At 37.8% G+C, this 19,018-nt stretch overlaps 1 protein-coding gene and 1 non-coding gene across 2 annotated transcripts; both read right to left on the reverse strand.

Moving 5' to 3' along the window:
- Positions 1-1,379: 1,379 nt before the first annotated feature.
- On the reverse strand, positions 1,380-1,516 carry LOC143287802 (U4 spliceosomal RNA). Its single transcript, XR_013056012.1, has one exon. It is a non-coding gene; the product is annotated as a U4 spliceosomal RNA (small nuclear RNA).
- Positions 1,517-5,373: 3,857 nt separating this feature from the next.
- On the reverse strand, positions 5,374-10,546 carry LOC143287580 (gamma-aminobutyric acid receptor-associated protein). Its single transcript, XM_076595686.1, has 3 exons — positions 10,334-10,546; positions 8,907-9,104; positions 5,374-8,128 (listed from the first exon to the last, which is right to left on the reverse strand). Exons 1-3 carry the CDS (start codon positions 10,421-10,423, stop codon positions 8,063-8,065), a joined length of 354 nt encoding a protein of 117 aa, XP_076451801.1. The 5' UTR covers positions 10,424-10,546; the 3' UTR covers positions 5,374-8,062.
- Between the last annotated feature and the right edge of the window lie 8,472 nt (positions 10,547-19,018).

Consider the following 19,018-nt stretch of genomic DNA (forward strand, 5'->3'; position numbering starts at 1 on the left):
TGTGTGTGTGTGTGTGTGTGTGTGTGTGTGTGTGTGTGTGTTGTAGTAGAAGTAACAGTGTCCGAACAGACGTCTCACCAACCACCTTAAAACCCTTTCACCGCTAGTCAATTCAGAATACAAAATTCCCTTGTGGTATAAACACAGAAAAGACAGCGGCTAAGAAGAACTGGGGATTTCCCCTGCGATGTATAAAAAATATGGCCTATCCTACCACCGAACATTAAGAGCAGTAGGTTCATGGATGACAGACCAATGAATGGTCACCTTTCAGTGACATGGGTCCTCTACCATCCTGTGCATAAATGCGAGCTTGGCGGTGAAAGGGTTAAGTGATACAACAGGAGACGAAGAAGGAAAGAAAAGTAAAGGTAAAAAAGAGGGAAAGCGGGGCGGCGTGTGCCGGCAAGCGTTTGTGACAGTGTCAGTGTCAGGTCAAATATACTATCATCATTATCTCATCAGGAGGAATGACATTATGGGCCTCATAATTATAAACTCACAAATATATCAAAAACGTACCCCGAGTATTACACGGTTTCTCGACAACAAGTCAAAACGTAGTGCAACATACAAAAAGTGAATACTATGGATGATCAATTGTATCATATTTCATGATTAGGGATATATATATATATATATATATATATATATATCAAACAGTAGCAGCATAAAATTTCACACATACACACACACACACACACACACACACTGTCACGGTCACACACTCACACACACACACAAACACACACACTGTGACACACACACTCAAATAGACACACGTGTGGATACATACACACACACACACACACACATAAACATCTTTTTTATCCATGCACACAAACGTGACAACATTATGATCTGAGTTTCAATTTCAAAGAGGTGTCGTCAGAGCGTGTGGACTGCTCCATATACGCTGCAACACATCTGCCCAGGAAGAAGGACCAAATAAATAAATGAATAAATAAATAAAAAGAAAGAAAGAAAAGGCAGCAATTGCCTAAACTTCAGAAGACAAAGCACGCTGATCAGTCTTTGAAACCCTGACCTAGGTCTGCGTAGAGTTCACATAGAATCAAATCATATGACAAAATCAGTAAATAAGTAGAGTTCACATAGAATCAAATTATATGACAAAATCAGTAGATAAGCAGAGTTCACACAGAATCAAATCATATGACAAAATCAGAAAATGAGTAACCTCTGCTATTGGATAATAGATAGTGATGTATTGGTGTACTTTTCTTTGTTTTTTTACTCTCTCTCTGCCCTGGACGACACAATATCAGAATGATGGTAAACGAATAAGGAAAACGTTTTAGAATCGCGAAAACTGACAAAGGTCTGTTTGTATCACTGCTTTTTGTTTAAGTATTTAGCTCCCGTAGGAGCCGTAAAAAATTGCGCATGCCGACCCGAAGGTCGTCAGCGCGGGGTATTGGGATTAGTTTTCAACTAGCAATAACCACGCCTCGGTTAAACCTCATCGGCTATGGTACCGCCACTGCGCAAAGCTAACGTTCCATCGGAAAAGATGCGAAGAGGTTCAACTGTACTGTTGACAATTATATGGTGTTTACATAAATTATCTATTTTATATCCAATATCAAAAATAAGTGTTCCTTGAACTAGTAGCATATCATAAGAGAGACTTCATACGATTTCTAAAATTATTTCCGTGAACATTAATTTAGACTGTATGTTTGTTTTTAAGACTGATATCTATTTATGCAAATCAAAGTTTGCGAACGTTCAATGAAAGCTTCCGGTTGCTATTTTCGTCTTTTCTCCGCCTTTGCGTTCAACACTGAAAAATATGACATTCATTCATTTGGAGTGATGTTGAAATTGAAACTTAATTGATTGTTGGAGTTTTTCTATGTGGAGGAATGTCTGGATAGTGCCATAAAAAGGAATATGGAGGGTGGTTATTAATGAGGAAATAGTAACAAGGGAGTCAAACGACGGATAATTCCCTCCCTTGGTTTTGCACATGTCCGAAACTGGCACACGTTGGAAGCAGTTACGTTCTCTTCTCTTCTTGCGTTACTGTGATGTTTCCACAGATTCAGGCAGTTTACTTTTGTCATCTCATTGATATAACCTATGGTCGTCTTCAGTCCTGTTCTTGTCAAAGTAGGGAAGGGAGAAAGAGCGGAATTTAGGTATCTTAGACTACAAACAAATAATGAACAGGAAATTAATTATTGGCATAATTTTCAGTACAGTTTTTTTCTCTCCAGTAAATGTTACCAACAGAAATTTTTCACAATTTGAGGTTCTCCTTTTTCTTGAGGATGAAATTTCCAAATTTCGTTTTTGCGTGTGAATATAAGGATGATTAAGATAACGATAAAAATAAGTAGAAAAAGTAGTATATCATTATCATTATTATTGTTATTTACTTATATCTGTGTTTTGTATCTGAAATCATTTATTATCTTTTTATTTATTTACGGATGGTTTGATCATAAAAACATAATATGATTTTTGACTCATTATTTTCTATATTGTGGCTTGTGCTTTTAATGTTTGGTGAAAAATGGAATTTGCATAATAGATAAGATCATTAATATTATCTATCTATCTATCTATCTATCTATCTATATATATATATATATATATATATATCTGTGTGTGTGTGTGTGTGTGATTATATTTTTGTGTGTGTGTGTGGATTTTACTCAGTTCTTTCTCTTGAGCTGTCCTGTATGTGATTCTTTTGTGTGTTTAGTGTGAGCTTGTTTCTTCATTTCTTGGCGCACTCCAGTTTAAAATTAACTTCTCTTTCACAGTTCTTCAGTTCTGCACAGTTTCATATTCGCCATTGAGTGATACACATGTACTCATAAAGCAGCCTGTTATATCTCGGTTGGTCGGAGCTCCTGATAATCCGGAGGTCATGGGCTTTAGCCTACTGATCTAACAGAGTCCATTCTATTTTCAGATCTGTGGCTTCAGCCCTGAATGTGGGCCACTAGTATATTGATAACGTGGGCCATTTTTATTCTTATTACAATCAATTGTCAGCGTATGTTTCATTTTTTAAATCATATGTTAACGCAGTTACTTATTTATCTTTTTTTTTTCTGTGTTACTATTTCTTACACACCCATGGTAGGCTGTCAAGGCCCGGCCAGTGCACTGGGATTATGTGTAGGTCAGGCATCTGTTCTTTTTTTCTGTTTTGTTTTGTCTCAAAGCAGATGTGGTGTAGTGCATAAGGATCAGTCCACATGCTTTGGCATCGCCCTGAAACAGACATGTACTGTACTTATACTCCCGAAGTCTCAGTGTGTATGAGCTTTACATACACACACACACACACACACACACCACATTTCATGCGTGTATCTTTTCATGCATGTATATATGAGCTTTTTTCTTTTTTACTGGCTGTCTGATTTTTTACGGGACAACACTTTTGCTGTTGTGGGTTCTTTTACGAGCATGCTGGCCAAGTGATCTTGCTTGATCACCTCATCCAAACGTACTCCTGTTGTCACACACAGTGAGAGTGAAACCAGGGATAAAGGAAGCCACAAACTGTACACTGTTCAATAGAAAATAAAACACACGCTAACTTCAGCTTCTAAAGAAAAAAAAATGGGCATAAAAAATCAAAGGTAATGATGCTGTCTATCACCTAGCATGCATGTTATATATTTAAAAGATAAGAATAAAAACAAGATCTATCGCAACAAATCCAAAAACATCCCAGAATATATCCTTAAAAAGATATTTTCTGGGTTTGTTCCTCTGTTTATATTTCACCAAACTTTTTGCAAGCTGAGATAATTTTGCATCATTTGAACATTTGTACAGTTTTGTTTTCAAAGTACATACCAATCGCTATCTATGCATCACATCTGCTTAATTAAAGATAAATAAATAAATACATTAGAATATATGTATATAAACTTTTTTCATATTTGGAAGTGCAAGTTGGTACATTCATTTTGCTTTGTTCTCAAGTGCATATATATCAGCATAGAAGGGACAGCTCTGACAGTAAACTATTGATCAGGCAGTAATTGGTATAATCAGTTCTATTGTCATGTGCTGTACTACAAAAGTTTTCAAGTAGACAATCTTTTAAAATGTTTGCAGTGTTGAACTGTCCGAGTAGTAACACATCAGAGTATGAAACGAGAATCCATAGGTTCATTTCCTGCATTTTTACTCCATACCCACCATTACCTTGAGTGGTGGTCTGGGTGTTAGTCTTTTAGATGAGACCTTAAACCCAAACGCAGGTAAAAGAACCCATAGCAATAAGACAGCTGTCCCTGTCCTCTTTGATAGCAAAGCACACACTGTTACAAACATAAAAAGCATGGTGGCACCACATCCTGGAAGCACACTTTCCCTGAGATGCTGACAACAGCCTAGATTCCACATTGAAAAATCTCTGGAGACTGAGGTACATTACAATACAATGTCAGTGGTGTTGGACGTCATGCTCAGTTCAGCAGACAGCATTGTCTTCGAAGCATAAGCGATTTATGCAACTTTTCTCCTGTTTATGTGGGTTTTTTTCTTTTTATAATCAGAACATGTCCCCTAGTATATCAGACAGGACAATGATGTTTTTTTTCTCCATCTTTCTGTGACATTATCCCTTATCATTTATGTCAAAGTTATGTATCAATGATACAGTCTATCAGTATGTTCTCCTAACATTTCCTGTGTCAAGTTGTTAATATGTTTGGATATATGTAACCATAGGACACATCATTTGTTCTTCACTCCATAACTCCATTCAAAATACACAATAGGAAAAAAACCAAACAAACAAACAAAACAACAAAATACAAAGAATGGGAAATTGATTCAAATGATAAGACCCTTTTTTTATTTTCTATTATTAGATTTTTTTCTTTTACTGGAATATGTTGTTTTGGGGTTCTGTCACATGTATTGTATTTTATTGTACTGTATTGTATTGTGTTACCAATTTTTTTTTCTCAAGGCCTGACTAAGCGCGTTGAGTTATGCTGCTGGTCAGGCATCTGCTTGGCAGATGTGGTGTAGCATATATGGATTTGACCGAACGCAGTGATGCCTCCATGAGCTACTGATACTGATACTGTCACAACAGATTTCTCTGTGTGAAATTCGGGATGCTCTCCCCAGGGAGAGCGTCGCTACACTGAGAGGCGTCACCCATATTTTTGTATCTTTTCCTGTATGCAGGAGTTTTTGTTTGTTTTTTTCCTATGTTCTTATATATGCAATGCTATACTATAACGTTTTGATGTGAACATAAAAAAAAGACAAAAGAAGACAAGACAATGACAGTGAAGATACAGTAACAAAGAAAAACATGCATGGAAAATAGAAATGTATACAAAAAGAAGGCCAGCCAAACCAAATTTTTGGGTGTTTTTTTAATTCACTGTCCCACATATATTGACAATTTCAATTTTTTTAATACAATATTTCTTTCTTTGTTACACATTTAGTTTGATGAAAAGAAAAAGTACAGACTGAAACAACACTTAAAATAATATCCTTTGTTTCCAACAACAGCAAATGAAATAAAATATAAAATAAAGATGAGACACTGACAGAAAAAGTAAATACATAATGGCCTCCAATATACTGCCCGCTGTTTGCCACCTGTACCACAAAAAGCTGCAAATTACCCACAAAATTAATTAACCCTTTTGCATGTTCCTTATCAAAACATGAGCAAAAAAAAAAAAAAAAAAAAAAAAAAAGAAGAAAAAGAAAAGAAGAAAAAAAAAGGGCAGTCAAGACAAGTTCATTATTCATATTGTGCTGATCAAGCTCATATTACTCAAAGTAAGGACTGTCAAATACCAAACATCAGGCTGTTTTTTTGTTTTGTTTTTGTTGTTGTTGATTGTTGTTGTTTTTCTTTCGTCTCCCTTACCTTTGTGAGTGTTGCCATTTTGCTTTCCAACTTATGCCTACTTTTTTCAAGTAAAATGTCAAGAGATGAATGTACAATTTTCACCCAATAAATTGCCAGACATGTCATTTCCTTTAAAAATGTATCTTGTATAGGAAAAGGAAAAGAAAAAAAAAGACCATTTCCATTTCCCAACTGGCCTTTAGCAGAAGAAAACCAATACACAGCACACTTGAATTTCAGGAAGCATGTATCTCTCAGTTTTGAACATCCTGGAAAATGCAAAAGCAGTGGAACAGTAAATAACAAATAATGTTGGCAATATTCCATCTAAAATAACTTAACACTTTACTTGAACTGACAAGGTGTTAGAAATCCTTTTTTTTTTTTTGCAATAACCTGCATAAACATAATTGTGTGCATATTCTATGTGTGTGTGTGTGTGTGTGTGTGTGTGTGTGCGAGTGTGTGTGTTGAGACCGAGAGATGAGAAAAAGCATGAGAATGCAGAGACGATGTTTGTGTTTAAAATCACTAATTAATGACTAAATATATGCAACTGGATATTTGTGCTTTAACTATCTCATCCAAAGTATATGCACTGTAGTCTGTTGTAATTCCATCCCTCTTATTTTTCATACACTATGCATACACACAGATATGCCACCAAGGTCACAAAAATCATTAATAATCAAAACGTCTTGGGGGAACAATCTAACACAAAGTAAACATGCATAAACAGATAAATAACGCTTTTGATAAAAATAATGAAAAAAAAAAAATTGGCTAGACATTTGAATAAATAAAAATTATTTCAGTAAAATATGACAAACAACAATCAGATAAAAACTGATCAACTGCTACAGCTGTTAATAAATAAAAATTATTTCAGTAAAATATGACAAACAACAATCAGATAAAAAGTGATCAACTGCCACAGCTGTTGTGTTAGCAGATCAATATCAACAAAATGTCAGACTCTCGGAACAAACAAACAAATGTAAATAATGTTTGACTGGACTTGAATATTGAGGAGATGGGGTAACGGGAAAGGGGGGAGGAGGATTTTCCAACCACCAGAGGTTGATGTCTTTGATACCTCTGAAATTTTCTATTCACATGCCTCATGTGATTCAAACATACAACTTGCACAGATGCACACAAACTCTCACACACACACACATTGTGTCAACAGTTTTACAAAGCAAGTGACTTCTGTATGAAGTCACTCTATTTACAATGGCAATCTGCAATATGCCCATGCTTATGCCATGAAAAAAACCTCTCCACAATATCATGCCCACATGTCAGGGAAACCCGCTTTGTTGCAATGCTTCATTTCCTGCACAACAGGAACCTGCACATCAGTTTTACACCAACAGCTGAATTAAAAAACTCAGCTACTGAAAGCCCAACCGATATCTGGGAATGGGAGGGGAAGGAGGGAGTGGTGAAGGGGGTGAGGAAATCCCCAGTTCCATACCCAGTTCAAACCTTTGTCTTCAACTTCAAGTTCAAATGTTTGACACAATGATGTTCACTTTGGTCACCAATATTCACCCTTTTTGTGTTTAAGGTTTGAAGGCAAAAATCCTCTCTGTTTTATTCTTGACAGTTGACTGAAAATAGGGTGATTCTTTAAAACTTTATTTTGGTTTAGGAAGAAGGGTCAAGAAAGTATGTACAGGTGCAGGTCAAGAGGGAATCCTCTTCTGAGCAGCTCCACTGTAAAATTTGTAAATAATTTTTTTTTTTTTTTTTTTAAAGATAAAAAAAAGGAAGAAACAAAAACAAAACAAAGCTAAGTCAGAAGAAAGCAAGCCTGAGAAATGGCACACTGCATCAAGCATAAAAGCAACTGCTGTGGTCAGAACATATGCATGTACTACAACACAATCATACTCATGATACTGATTATGACCGATATATTGTGACAATCACAAACTGAAACTATTCATATTCTCATCCGAACAAGTTCAGTAGTGAGATATGACAAAGACAAGCAAGATTCATAGGTTAAAAATTTTTGTTAAAGGAAAATGGAAAGAGTCTTTAATTAAAGTGAAGCACACAGTTGTTGATGTTTTCCCCTCAACAGTTGTTTATTCTCCCCCCTTGTGTGTGCATTCTTCTTCCTATGATCATCCTTCTCGCGATGACCCATGGTTTGGTTCCGGAGATGACCTAGGCACCATACACACTCTCATCGCTGTAGGCGATATACAAGAAAAAATCCTCTTCGTGATGCTCCTGGAATCAGAAACAACAAGGACAACTGTTAGCAAAGGAATTAATCTTACAGTTATTGCCTTTTCAGATATCAGTTTTTAATGAGTGGAATCAAAATTCATTTCTTGGTATATTTCTATATTAAACTCCAACATCAGTGATACAGTTATAATGTCAAACAGAAAGCATGTTTTCATGCAAACACATGATAAAACTATCAATACACATGCACACAAAATTCTGTTTATTCTGCTTGTACTTTAATTCCATTTTTTATTTTGAAATAAGTTTGTTTTTAATAACACTGATGAACTTGAAACATGCGAGGTGAAAATTAAAAGAGCAATGCCACACACATTAAAATGAAAACACTAAGTTCTAATTTAGAACACACACATACACACACACACACTGAAAAAACAAAGTTTTATAACAAACGCACACACTCTCTCACACACACACATGGAATATAATTATCTGAGGCTAGGACTGGTAACAGAAAAAAAAATCACAAAAAGTATGCATTTAATTTGGTGTTAACTATTATACTAATAACAATATCATGATCTGTAGCTCATACTCGACCAACTTGAACTAGTCTAGGTGAAGTTCTTTGCATTTTCCATTATGTCAAATGTAAAAAACAGAAGAAAGTTGTCAAAACCTGATATAGAAAGTAACTACAATACAATACAATCCAATCTGTAGCTCATACTCGACCAACTTGAACTAGTCTAGTTAAAGTTCTTTGCATTTTCCATTATGTCAAATGTAAATAACAGAAGAAAGTTGTCAAAACCTGATATAGAGCCCCCATGGTTGCAGATGTGGGGGGGATGACATTGTTCACGAAGAAAAAGAGGGCATCTTCAGGACGAAGGTGGATCCGCTTTCTGATGAGAAAGTAGAACTGTCCAACTGTCAGATCTGAAGGAACCAAATACTTCTTCTTGTCCAGGTCTCCCACACGTGCCTTGGGGGCTTTCTCCACAATCACCTGCACATGAATACATATTTTTACACTATGTCTTCACAGTCCTCTACACTGTATGTCTCATTCATTAACAGTCCAAACCTGATTTAAAAAAAAAAAAATTTCCTGAAGTAAAAACACTTCAGTATTTCAAGTAGCTGCAATTTCAGTATGAATACACACCAGGCCATATTAGCAATACAAGACAGAAAAATATTTCATTCCACTCCATGAAATGAAAGCAAATTGATGTTAACTAGTGCAATACTAAAACTGTTACATTCTAACATAAGAGGGTAGAGAGAACCACTAAACCTGTATATGAATGTAGGCTCATGTCTTATAATGATCGATTAACTTATTCCAAATTATTTTACCTTAAGGGAAGAAGGATACGTGGCGATCTCACTGAGACATGTAAACTTTTCAATGGTAATGTTGATGTATCTTGGTATCAGTTCTCCTCTGCACCTCAGTTACAGTTCCACAAGGCATACGGATGGACATTTTTTTGTACAATGTTTAAATACTAACACAAGAAAGTTTTGCTTCAGTAACCAAGTTACGGATGTATGGAATCAACTGCCACTACATTTAGATTTTAAAACAAGCACCATCAACTAACTCATTCAAAAATCAACTGGAAAATTCTACAAAATTCTTAACTATTTTTGGAGAGTTTGATGAATAAGTAAAATGTATTGAAGCGTCAAACCTTGACCAAAAGTCTGTAGCAGAAAGTGTCATGAGATCAAAGAAGGGACTGTTTATGAGCTTCAAAGTTTGTTCATGTCCCAAACCTATTACTACTACCACATATACTTTTACTGCTGGGAGGGGAGCAGGGAGGGTTTCTTATTCTGCAAATGTCGCATTTCATCAGAAACAGGGCTTCATTCAGCATTTTATTTTATAGTCAATAAAATTGTGGACAGTCGTTGGCTTTCAATGCAGGAAAATAAGCATTCTTTCACTGGTAAAGGTCGTATTTTAACCTTAACCCTTGTTTGCATAGATGGTTATATCCAGGTGCTTCACACTGAAACGAACATTTATCAACTGCCACCTTCTCTTAAATTGGATCGTTTTCTGATACTGTTGGAAACTGTGGTTTAAAAAAGAGCTTATAATGCTGCTATCAACCAAAGCGATTCCTCAATCTGTCTAGATCATGCTACGTCATTTTCCAACTGATGTTTCCACATCCGCCATGTGACTTCGTCATTGTTTACAACACAAAACATTCCACTTACTGGCACACGATCAGGATACTTTTTGCGGATCTTCTCTCCTTCAGCACGTCGTTTCTCAAAAGGATGCTCTTCTTTGTACTGCCACTTCATGGTGTATGCGGACACAGCTGTATATATCAAACAAATCTGATGATTTTGTGACTCGCTCGATCGATCTACGTTCTGGTTCGCGAATGAAGATGGCGTAACTGAAGACTGAGCACTAATGTAAACAGAAAAATTCATACGACATCAAAATAGTCCATTACTTTGGTAATTATCGAAATGTTGAAACGATCTTTTGTCATAAGATCTATTCACACAGCAAGTGTACAACTCTAGGTAGTTTCTTTTATTAAATGTATAGTTGGTTTGAAACAAATTTCGGATTGGTATAAAGATTTCAAGTCCATGACGTCACCGACACAGTATCACATGACACACCTGGCCTATTACTCCTCCACTATTTTTAGAATCTGTGTGTGTGTGTGTGTGTGTGTGTGAGACAGACAGACAGACAGACAGAGAGAGAGAGAGAGAGAGAGAGAGAGAGAGAGAGAGAGAGAGAGAGAGAGAGAGCTGAAATGGCCCCTTTTCGTTCTTTTTTGTTGTTGTTGATGCCAAGTTAGCGAAAAATAGATCAAAACCACACACCCCACCCACACACATATTTACATATACATGCATACAGAAAAAAAAAACATGGCCCTGTAAGCTCTCTCACGAAGGCCATGGACAGATCGACACACCCACGCACAGTTTAGTCGGGTGGTGATCAAAATGATAATGCAGCATTAGGTGTGGCGCTGGACAACGGACTTATGAATCGAAACCTAATAAATTTCAAGGGTTAAAAGGTCCCATAGCTTGTTGAGGTCATCGGAACAGTCAGTTCAAATTCGCTGTGTCTGGAGATCGCCACAGGAAGGCTGAGCTTTGTCCTATCATCTGTCAGCTGCTTTAACCTGTTATGTTTCGTGTATTATATTCAGGTGTGTGTGTGTGTGTGTGTGTGTGTGTGTGTGTGTGTGTGTGTGTGTGTGTGTGTGTGTGTGTGTCAGTGTGTGTGCCGTGTAGGTGTGTTTTCTTCAGTTTAACGTCTATTCACTATAAATGTTTTTAGACGGAAAGGAGTAAAGTAGTGTATAAAGGAAAGGGAATGCATGTGAATATTAGTGGAAAAAAAGAAAGAAAAAAGTTCCTGTTATGTATCACAGGAAAAGTATATTATAAGAAAAAGTCTAAAGAGGTTGTGGTGTGTATTGAATGAGTTGTCATGGGAACTGAGGAGAATATGTATATGCATATCAACAAGTATTAACCTACAACAATGTAAATATAAATAACAGTATTAAATATAATACATCAAAGGAGGATACCAACTGGACTGGAGTTTAAAATTTCTGAAAACATTCAAATAATCATTCAAAATCTTTTCAGTGGCTAATGAAATATTGAAAGAAAACTCATCAACTACGACTTTTGGGAGTAACTGTCTTATGCTCGGACAATGAATGAGTAGATGGCTTACAGTTATTTGCTTACCGCATATACATTTTATATTTTTAGAAAATTTTGTAGGTGTGTGTCAGTGTGTGTGTGTGCAAAGTAGACTGGAAAAGCATGTATATTATTCTCTTCTTTAAAAAATTTTCAATATTTATCTGTTTACGATACAAACTAAACTGACAAAAATCGAAATTAAAAAGTTAGCTAAGTGCACACAATTACCGTTGAGTGGGAAAGTAAATGGACGCGTGGAGGACAAAAGAGTGAGTCACTTAAAGTGAACTCAGTGATGGCGATCGAATCTGCCACAACAAAATGAAGCTATTGTTGTAAGTTAGGGTAGGTATGGGTAATTGCGAACGATGCAGTCGAAGCGACCAGTGTGTACTGCCTAAAGATAGTATGTCTTATGACCGTGCAGTCAAACGTAGCTGTTCTTTTGTCACGGATTTTTGAAGGCTCAGTTTCTCCGACTGGTTGCACCAGGAAACTTCGTCTGCTGAGCATTCTTTTCAACGTTTTGTCGACGTCAGTTTGAAATAGCAAGGGTGCCTGATGGTAAATGCGAACGGGGCAAATGTAATTGCGAACGATGGCGTTGGGTACACTGTCACAGTGTCAGTAGTAGACAACTGATTAATACACTGAGATCGAAGCAGTGTCTTTAACTCATGATAACATATTATTCAGTCAGTTAGTGGAACACTGATCCCACTACAGACTGTTGAATTCGGTTAGTTTTGATCACACACTGATGCACACCGTCAAACACACAAACTTGGGCAGCCCGGATTCACGTCAAAATACTCCTATGGTCTAATTGCAAACGACAATATTTTGCAAATTCCTCAGCCGGTTAAATCTGACGTTCTGATCTGTCACCAATATGCTTTCAGTTAAATTCTCCGGCCCCGCCAGCCGGCACTGCAGTGGTAATGCACATCAGTTCAACTGACGTGATATATCCGATAAAATATATTTTATACTGTGTCAAAGTTCAAGTCAGTCCTACAACTTGCCGCGTTCCCTTAATTGATTTTAGGATTTTGAGAGCGGTACACTGGCGTTTCAAGTGTAACCTTGGTCGGCAGTGGTGCGCGACTGAAGAGAATTAAGAAATAGGGCGGAAATAATATACAGAAATAGCGGATATGTTTGACTGGCCCGGCCGGTTCTTCAAGTTGAATTTATTGCGGGGAAAAGGTCGAAGCTGACGTTAAATTGTAAAATACATTTAACCGTGTTAAGAACGCTTCGAAATGGGGCGGTAGGCCAATCATTCGCAATTACACGCTGTTCGCAATTACCCATACATACCCAATAGCCTGGGTTAACTAGTCAGTCAGTCATCACGGTAGCATTGTACGTACTTTCAAACACGGTCTTCCTTACGACGGTACGTTATTCAATCTCTTTTACAGTGTCTTCTTGTCAGTATCTACTGTTTCTGCCTCACGTGTTTGTTTTTTTTCTCCTTCGTCTCCCCTGTGTTCATGTACCCATGCATTCTGTCTGTCTTCTCTTGTCAGTCTCTCCACTGTGTCTGCCGGGTCCGTCTCACTTAATAATGCTTCTCCCTGTCTCCACGGGCCCGCCATCTGCATGGGTTTCTTCCGTATCACTGAGTCTCCACAGTCTGTGTCTCAGTTTGGCCCGCTCTTTTTCAACTGACCCCCCATGTCAGTCTTTGATTCCGTCTTGTTTCACCGTCTGCCTCGGCTGTCTCAGGCTGCCACCTCCTCCTTCCACGTCCATTTCAAGGAAAGGCAGTAAATCAAAATAGCGTCATCATAACATTTCTTTTTGGATAGCCTCCCCTATATGCACTTCAGCTGCACACCCATTTGTAATTGCATGATCATATATTTTTTTATATGTCTTTTTCTCTCCTGTATATATCAAACCAATTCCAGTATTACTGGCAAATGGGTGCTAAAATAACAAATTATTGTGTATTTTATTTTGTTACACCATGTCATTGTGTTATTGCTATGTTCCAGCTCTAGTAACCCCTCAGTTCCCAGTTCAGGCTCAACTAGTCAGATACATGAGCCGAACATGTCACTTCACTCACAATTATTGTAAATCTAAGTTGCGATATGCCCATTTGTCTATGGAGTATTGTTTTTGCTATTCTTATTGCATTGCATCAGACTGATGATTACATTTGGCATTTTATTTCATTTCATTTTTTTCCCCATTTGTATTATCCCCCCTTTTCTCTCTTCTGTTTAAAATATCTTCGCTCTTCCTCTGTGGCCGTCATCCTGTTTTTGTCGTGTTTCCTTGTTTCTCTGTGACTCAAAAGAGTTGATGGGAATAATAAACTCAAACACATATTCTTCATTGAGAGTATGGGTGTGCACACACCTACGACGCCGTGACGTACGGGAGCGTGTCGATACTCCCCCGTGTCGATACTCCCCTGTGTCAATACTCCCCTGTGTCAATACTCCCCCGTGTCGATACTCCCCGTGTCGATATTCCCCCGTACACACGTGTGTGTGTGTGTGTGTGTGTGTGTGTCTGTGTGTTGTTGTTGTTGTCTTCTTCTTCTTCTTCAGTTGAGCGTCTTTTAACCATAAGTGTCATTTCACAAAGATAGGGGGAAAAAGACGGCTACTAGTGAGGGAAAAGTAACTGTTCATGTGCGTGCGTGCGTGCGTGCGTGCGTGCGTGCGTGCGTGTGTGTGTGTGTGTGTGTCTGCTGGATACATATAATTGGTGAAATTTTGCTTAAAAATTGAGATTACAATAAAACATCCTTAGAACGAAATGCTAATGATAATAGTAAGCGAACTTGACTAATCAACAAAGATTTGAATCGGTATGATTAAGCACTAATAACCAATATAATGTAATGTGATTAGCAACATATAAACAGGTAAAAAAAAAAAGAAGAATTGTATGATTTATTTACGGCATATGGTTTTGAGGGGTGAGGTTATGCGTCAGTGTTTGCATAAATTGTTCATGTTTTCGATTTTTTTTATTGATTGTTTTCACACACACACACACACACACACACAGAGCGTTTTGCCGCTGTAAGATTTAGCACTGATAATTCATGTTACATAATTTGTAATACATAAAATAAAGAAGGCAATTAATCAGTTGTGTGTAGCAATTACCGCTCGTTGCATTAAAAAACACACACATATATTTTCGTTTCATTTTTATTGATTATTTTCACACACACACACACACACACACACACGGCGCGTGTGCATACACTGTCAGTGTTGGACCTCGATATATTATCACCAACCAGTAAAGTTTACCCCCCCTCCCCCACACCCCTTCCCCTCGGCCCCCCATTCTTTGGCCAAGCCGCCGCACTATGCTTTGATCCCGCTGCCTGAAACAAATTTCCAACCTTTTATGGGCCACTTTTATGGCCTTTTTATGGCCCCATCTTGGAGCGCCCCACCCCAGATGCAGATGTGAAGGGGCCGGGGAGACGTCACACATAAGACAAAGACCCACATTTAAGAACACACACACGCACACACACACGGACCATCTAACGCCTCCCCTCCCACCCATTCCCATCGCCCACATACACACCCACCACCCACATTCACATACATAATTCAAATGCACGTGCTAGCATACACATCCCCCTATCCTACTCTCATATCTTTCCATTTCCCAGCCCAGTCCTACTCTCTTATCACTGCTACTCCCCCTTCCAACTGTCCCCAGTGCACACCCTCCTACTCTCATTACTTGACATATTCCATCTGACCTAGCAGACACTCCACTCAAGAAAAAAAAAAAATTAAAAAGGGAAGAAAGACCACACATTTTCCTCCAAAGAACAGAGGATTAGAGTTGTTGGGTGTGATCCCCGCAGAGATCGCCCTAACTCAAAGCTAGTTTTTGCAGACATTTTCTCGCTACTATGCCACCCAACCAAACTAAAATACTCATAATGTCCTGGTGTAACCACTTTAGCAAATTTTAGCGTATTTCATATTTCAATTCTTTTCACTTCCCGAGTTTCTACTTCCATACCAACGATACTAAAGCCCTCTATTCATTTCATACAACGTTCTTGCATAATTTGATATGGCATGATTACCATATTTTCTTGGTTTTTCATCCTTTTACAAAAGCAAATCTTACATAATTATCTCACAAACACAAGACGTTACATGACAAAAAGATAAGGTGTGATACATCACTAAAGTTTCTCAGCTGCTCTCAGCCTGTATACTCATTAGCAAACAATGCTTTACCATCGTGTCAAACTGCATGTGAAGTGGAGAAATCAAAGGATTATGTTGTTTGGGTAAAAAAGCCAATGGGTTTAGTAGGAAATTACTGCCCTTTGATTAACAGAGGGAACATCCGCCTTCACTACCCTTTGTGCCGATATTCAACAATCAACTGATTCATATCCGTCCGTCACCACCCCACATTCCTATCTTTCTCTGTCTTATTCATCATCAAGATCAAAATATAATCTGCTCAGTCTTTAGGATAGCGTCTTATCCTGCACGGAATTAAACATATCTAATCGTCAGTGGCATAAAAAGACGTACATACATAAATAAACAAATATAAATCTATTTCCATCCATCCCTCACTCCTCTCTTGGTGTGTGTGTGTGTGTGTGTGTGTGTGTGTGTGTGTGTGTGTGTGTGTGTGTGTGCCGAGAGAGAGGGAGGAATGGAGAGAGATATCTATGTATTCATTTGGTGCACGCGCGTGCGCGCACGTGTGTGTGTGTGTGTGTGTGTTGAAGTCACTTATTCAATCCAGTGCATGACAGGACGTTATCCTTAACCCTTTCGCTGCCAGGAAAATAAAATTTAAGTGAAATCTATTTGCCAGGGGTTTTTTCCACAAAAAATGGGTATAAATTTTCAAAAAATTCTCTGCTCTTTGTTATTGGAGAAAGACCCATAGAAGTATATATTTTCTGAAAGTGAAATGAATAAAGAATACAAAACACGTGATGTTTTCCCATTTTATGTATTTTTAGTGACATGCTGTTTTGAAATCAGTTGTTTTTTTTGTCACATTTTCAACTTGTTCATTACAAACATTAGTCAGGTAATTTGCACTAAAATATATTTTCTGGACAAATGGATATCTGCACACACAAAATCATACTAGAACAACCACAATATAAAACGAGAGAGGAAAGGCCTTCAAGATTCACTTTGATACACTTTAAAAAAATATATATAATCGTTAAAATGTGTTCTGTATTTGTTATTATAAAGCTTCGGGTTAAACCCTAAAGCAGTGGTGGCCCCATGATCCTGGATCCTGCTGGTGGTGTCCTGCTCGGCTCTGGTTATGACCCCAGTCATGGCGCTGTACCTCAATGGTCCGCCTGAAAACAAGGAAACTCAAGGCATTCGCGCCGCAGTTATTTGTTCTTCACAATCCACACACACACACACACACACACACACACACACACACACACACACACACTGCATCCATACTGTGCAGTGTGTTAGGGTTAGGAAGGGTTAGGGTTAAGCTCAACACCATGCTGAACTCGGTGCACACATCCACTCAGGGCAACCATCCAGGGAGAGACAGACAAATGGACGGACACACACGCGCACACGCACACACACACACACTGGGACAGACAAGACAGAAAGATAATGGAGAGATAAGGGAGGGTCAACTTAGCTTTTTCAGAGGCCTCTTGAAGTCCTGTGGCATGTTTGTCGACGTCACAGATCCCTGATAACATGACCACATACAAATGGTCAGATACATTTGAAACAGTCTGTCAATCAAAGTATTTAAACATTGTATCAGGGCTTTCTGGGATCTTGGGAAAGGGAGAGGTTGTTTTTTTTTTCAAATAAAAACATATCAAATGAAGCCAATGGTTGAGTTTACAAAACAAGTTATGCTGAAACATTATTGGTACACAGTGCTGCATATTTGATCATTTTGACAACATCCAATATGCACACATCCACTCAGGGCAACCATCCAGGGAGAAAGACAAATGGACACACACACACACACACACACACACACACACACACACACACACACACACACACACCTCTGTCCCTCTGGACATAAATTTTTTTCATCATTAACATCTGACACATACTTCATTTCAATAGTTAAACCCACTTAATTTCGTTTTTGACAGTTTCAAGGAAAAACCTGCCAAAAATTATACCTATCAATCTTACTTAACAATTTAATTCCTTTTATTTTGCCAAGATAAATATCCATTGGTTTAAAAAAATCTTACATAAACATTCTAAACATTTTCAACTTTTCTGTAATCTCCCACCATTCTATTCCATATATAGAATCTGCCAAAGTTGGGCCAAAATCCTCAAATTTTGTTTACAAAAGATTCAGGCCATGCTTTATCCCAGTTTCATTTTCTAAATTAGTTACACACTTGTACAATGAGTTCTTGCTCACTGCCTGCCAGACATTTAAGGTCATCTGCAAAGTGTGTGTTTGTGGTGGTGGTTCTTCCAATGCTGACTGCTCGTGAGTCACTCAAGTTAGTCAAAGCTATCTTACACTTACTGAAATCCACATGATTTTTAGTCAAAGTACAGTCCAATTTTGTTAGGAATACCTCACCTGTTGGTGTCGGTGGCCCCATGTGTCTGGAACCCACTGGCTGTGGCGTCCTGGGTGCTGGCATTGGCAGCGTCCTCCCCGATGCTGGTGTAGGCGTCCTCTGTCCCCCTAGACATACATTTTTTCGTCAGTAACATTTATGACTGATAAATTTCAATAGTTAAACGCTCTTACTTTCAGTTTTTGACAGTTTTAAGGAGAAAAGAGCCAAAAATGACACCTATAATTACCTAACATTTCAACTTCGTTTATTTTACAAAAATAAATATGCGTAGTTTGAAAAAATCTGAAAACTGATTAATCTGCTTTGATTCTTTGGGATTTAAATTCCTACCATTTTCATCTACATTGTAATCTCCCACCATTCTCTTCCATTTTTAGAATCCACAAAAGGCAACACAAAATCCTAGAAATTTGTTTACAAAAGATTCAGGTGATGTTTTAACCAAGTTTCATTTTTTAAGTAATTCACCAATATTTAAATGATGTGTTCTTGCTCACTGCGTGCCAGACATTTTAGGTCATCTGCAAAGCCTGTCTTTGTGGTGGTTCTTCCAATGCTGACTGCTGACATGATCTTCAAATGAGTCAATCAAAGCTATGTTA

This window comes from Babylonia areolata, chromosome 11 (assembly GCF_041734735.1).
Source record: "Babylonia areolata isolate BAREFJ2019XMU chromosome 11, ASM4173473v1, whole genome shotgun sequence".
NCBI lineage: Eukaryota > Metazoa > Mollusca > Gastropoda > Neogastropoda > Buccinidae > Babylonia > Babylonia areolata.

Bases quoted from the DNA above. Each gene is read 5' to 3' on its own strand.
- LOC143287580 (XM_076595686.1), bottom strand. From the start codon at position 10,423: ATGAAGTGGCAGTACAAAGAAGAGCATCCTTTTGAGAAACGACGTGCT. The intron at 9,105-10,333 runs GTAAGTGGAATG...ATTCATGTGCAG, and splicing joins AGTATCCTGATCGTGTGCCA to GTGATTGTGGAGAAAGCCCC. The intron at 8,129-8,906 runs GTTTTGACAACT...TTCTGATTCCAG, and splicing joins CCATGGGGGCTCTATATCAG to GAGCATCACGAAGAGGATTT.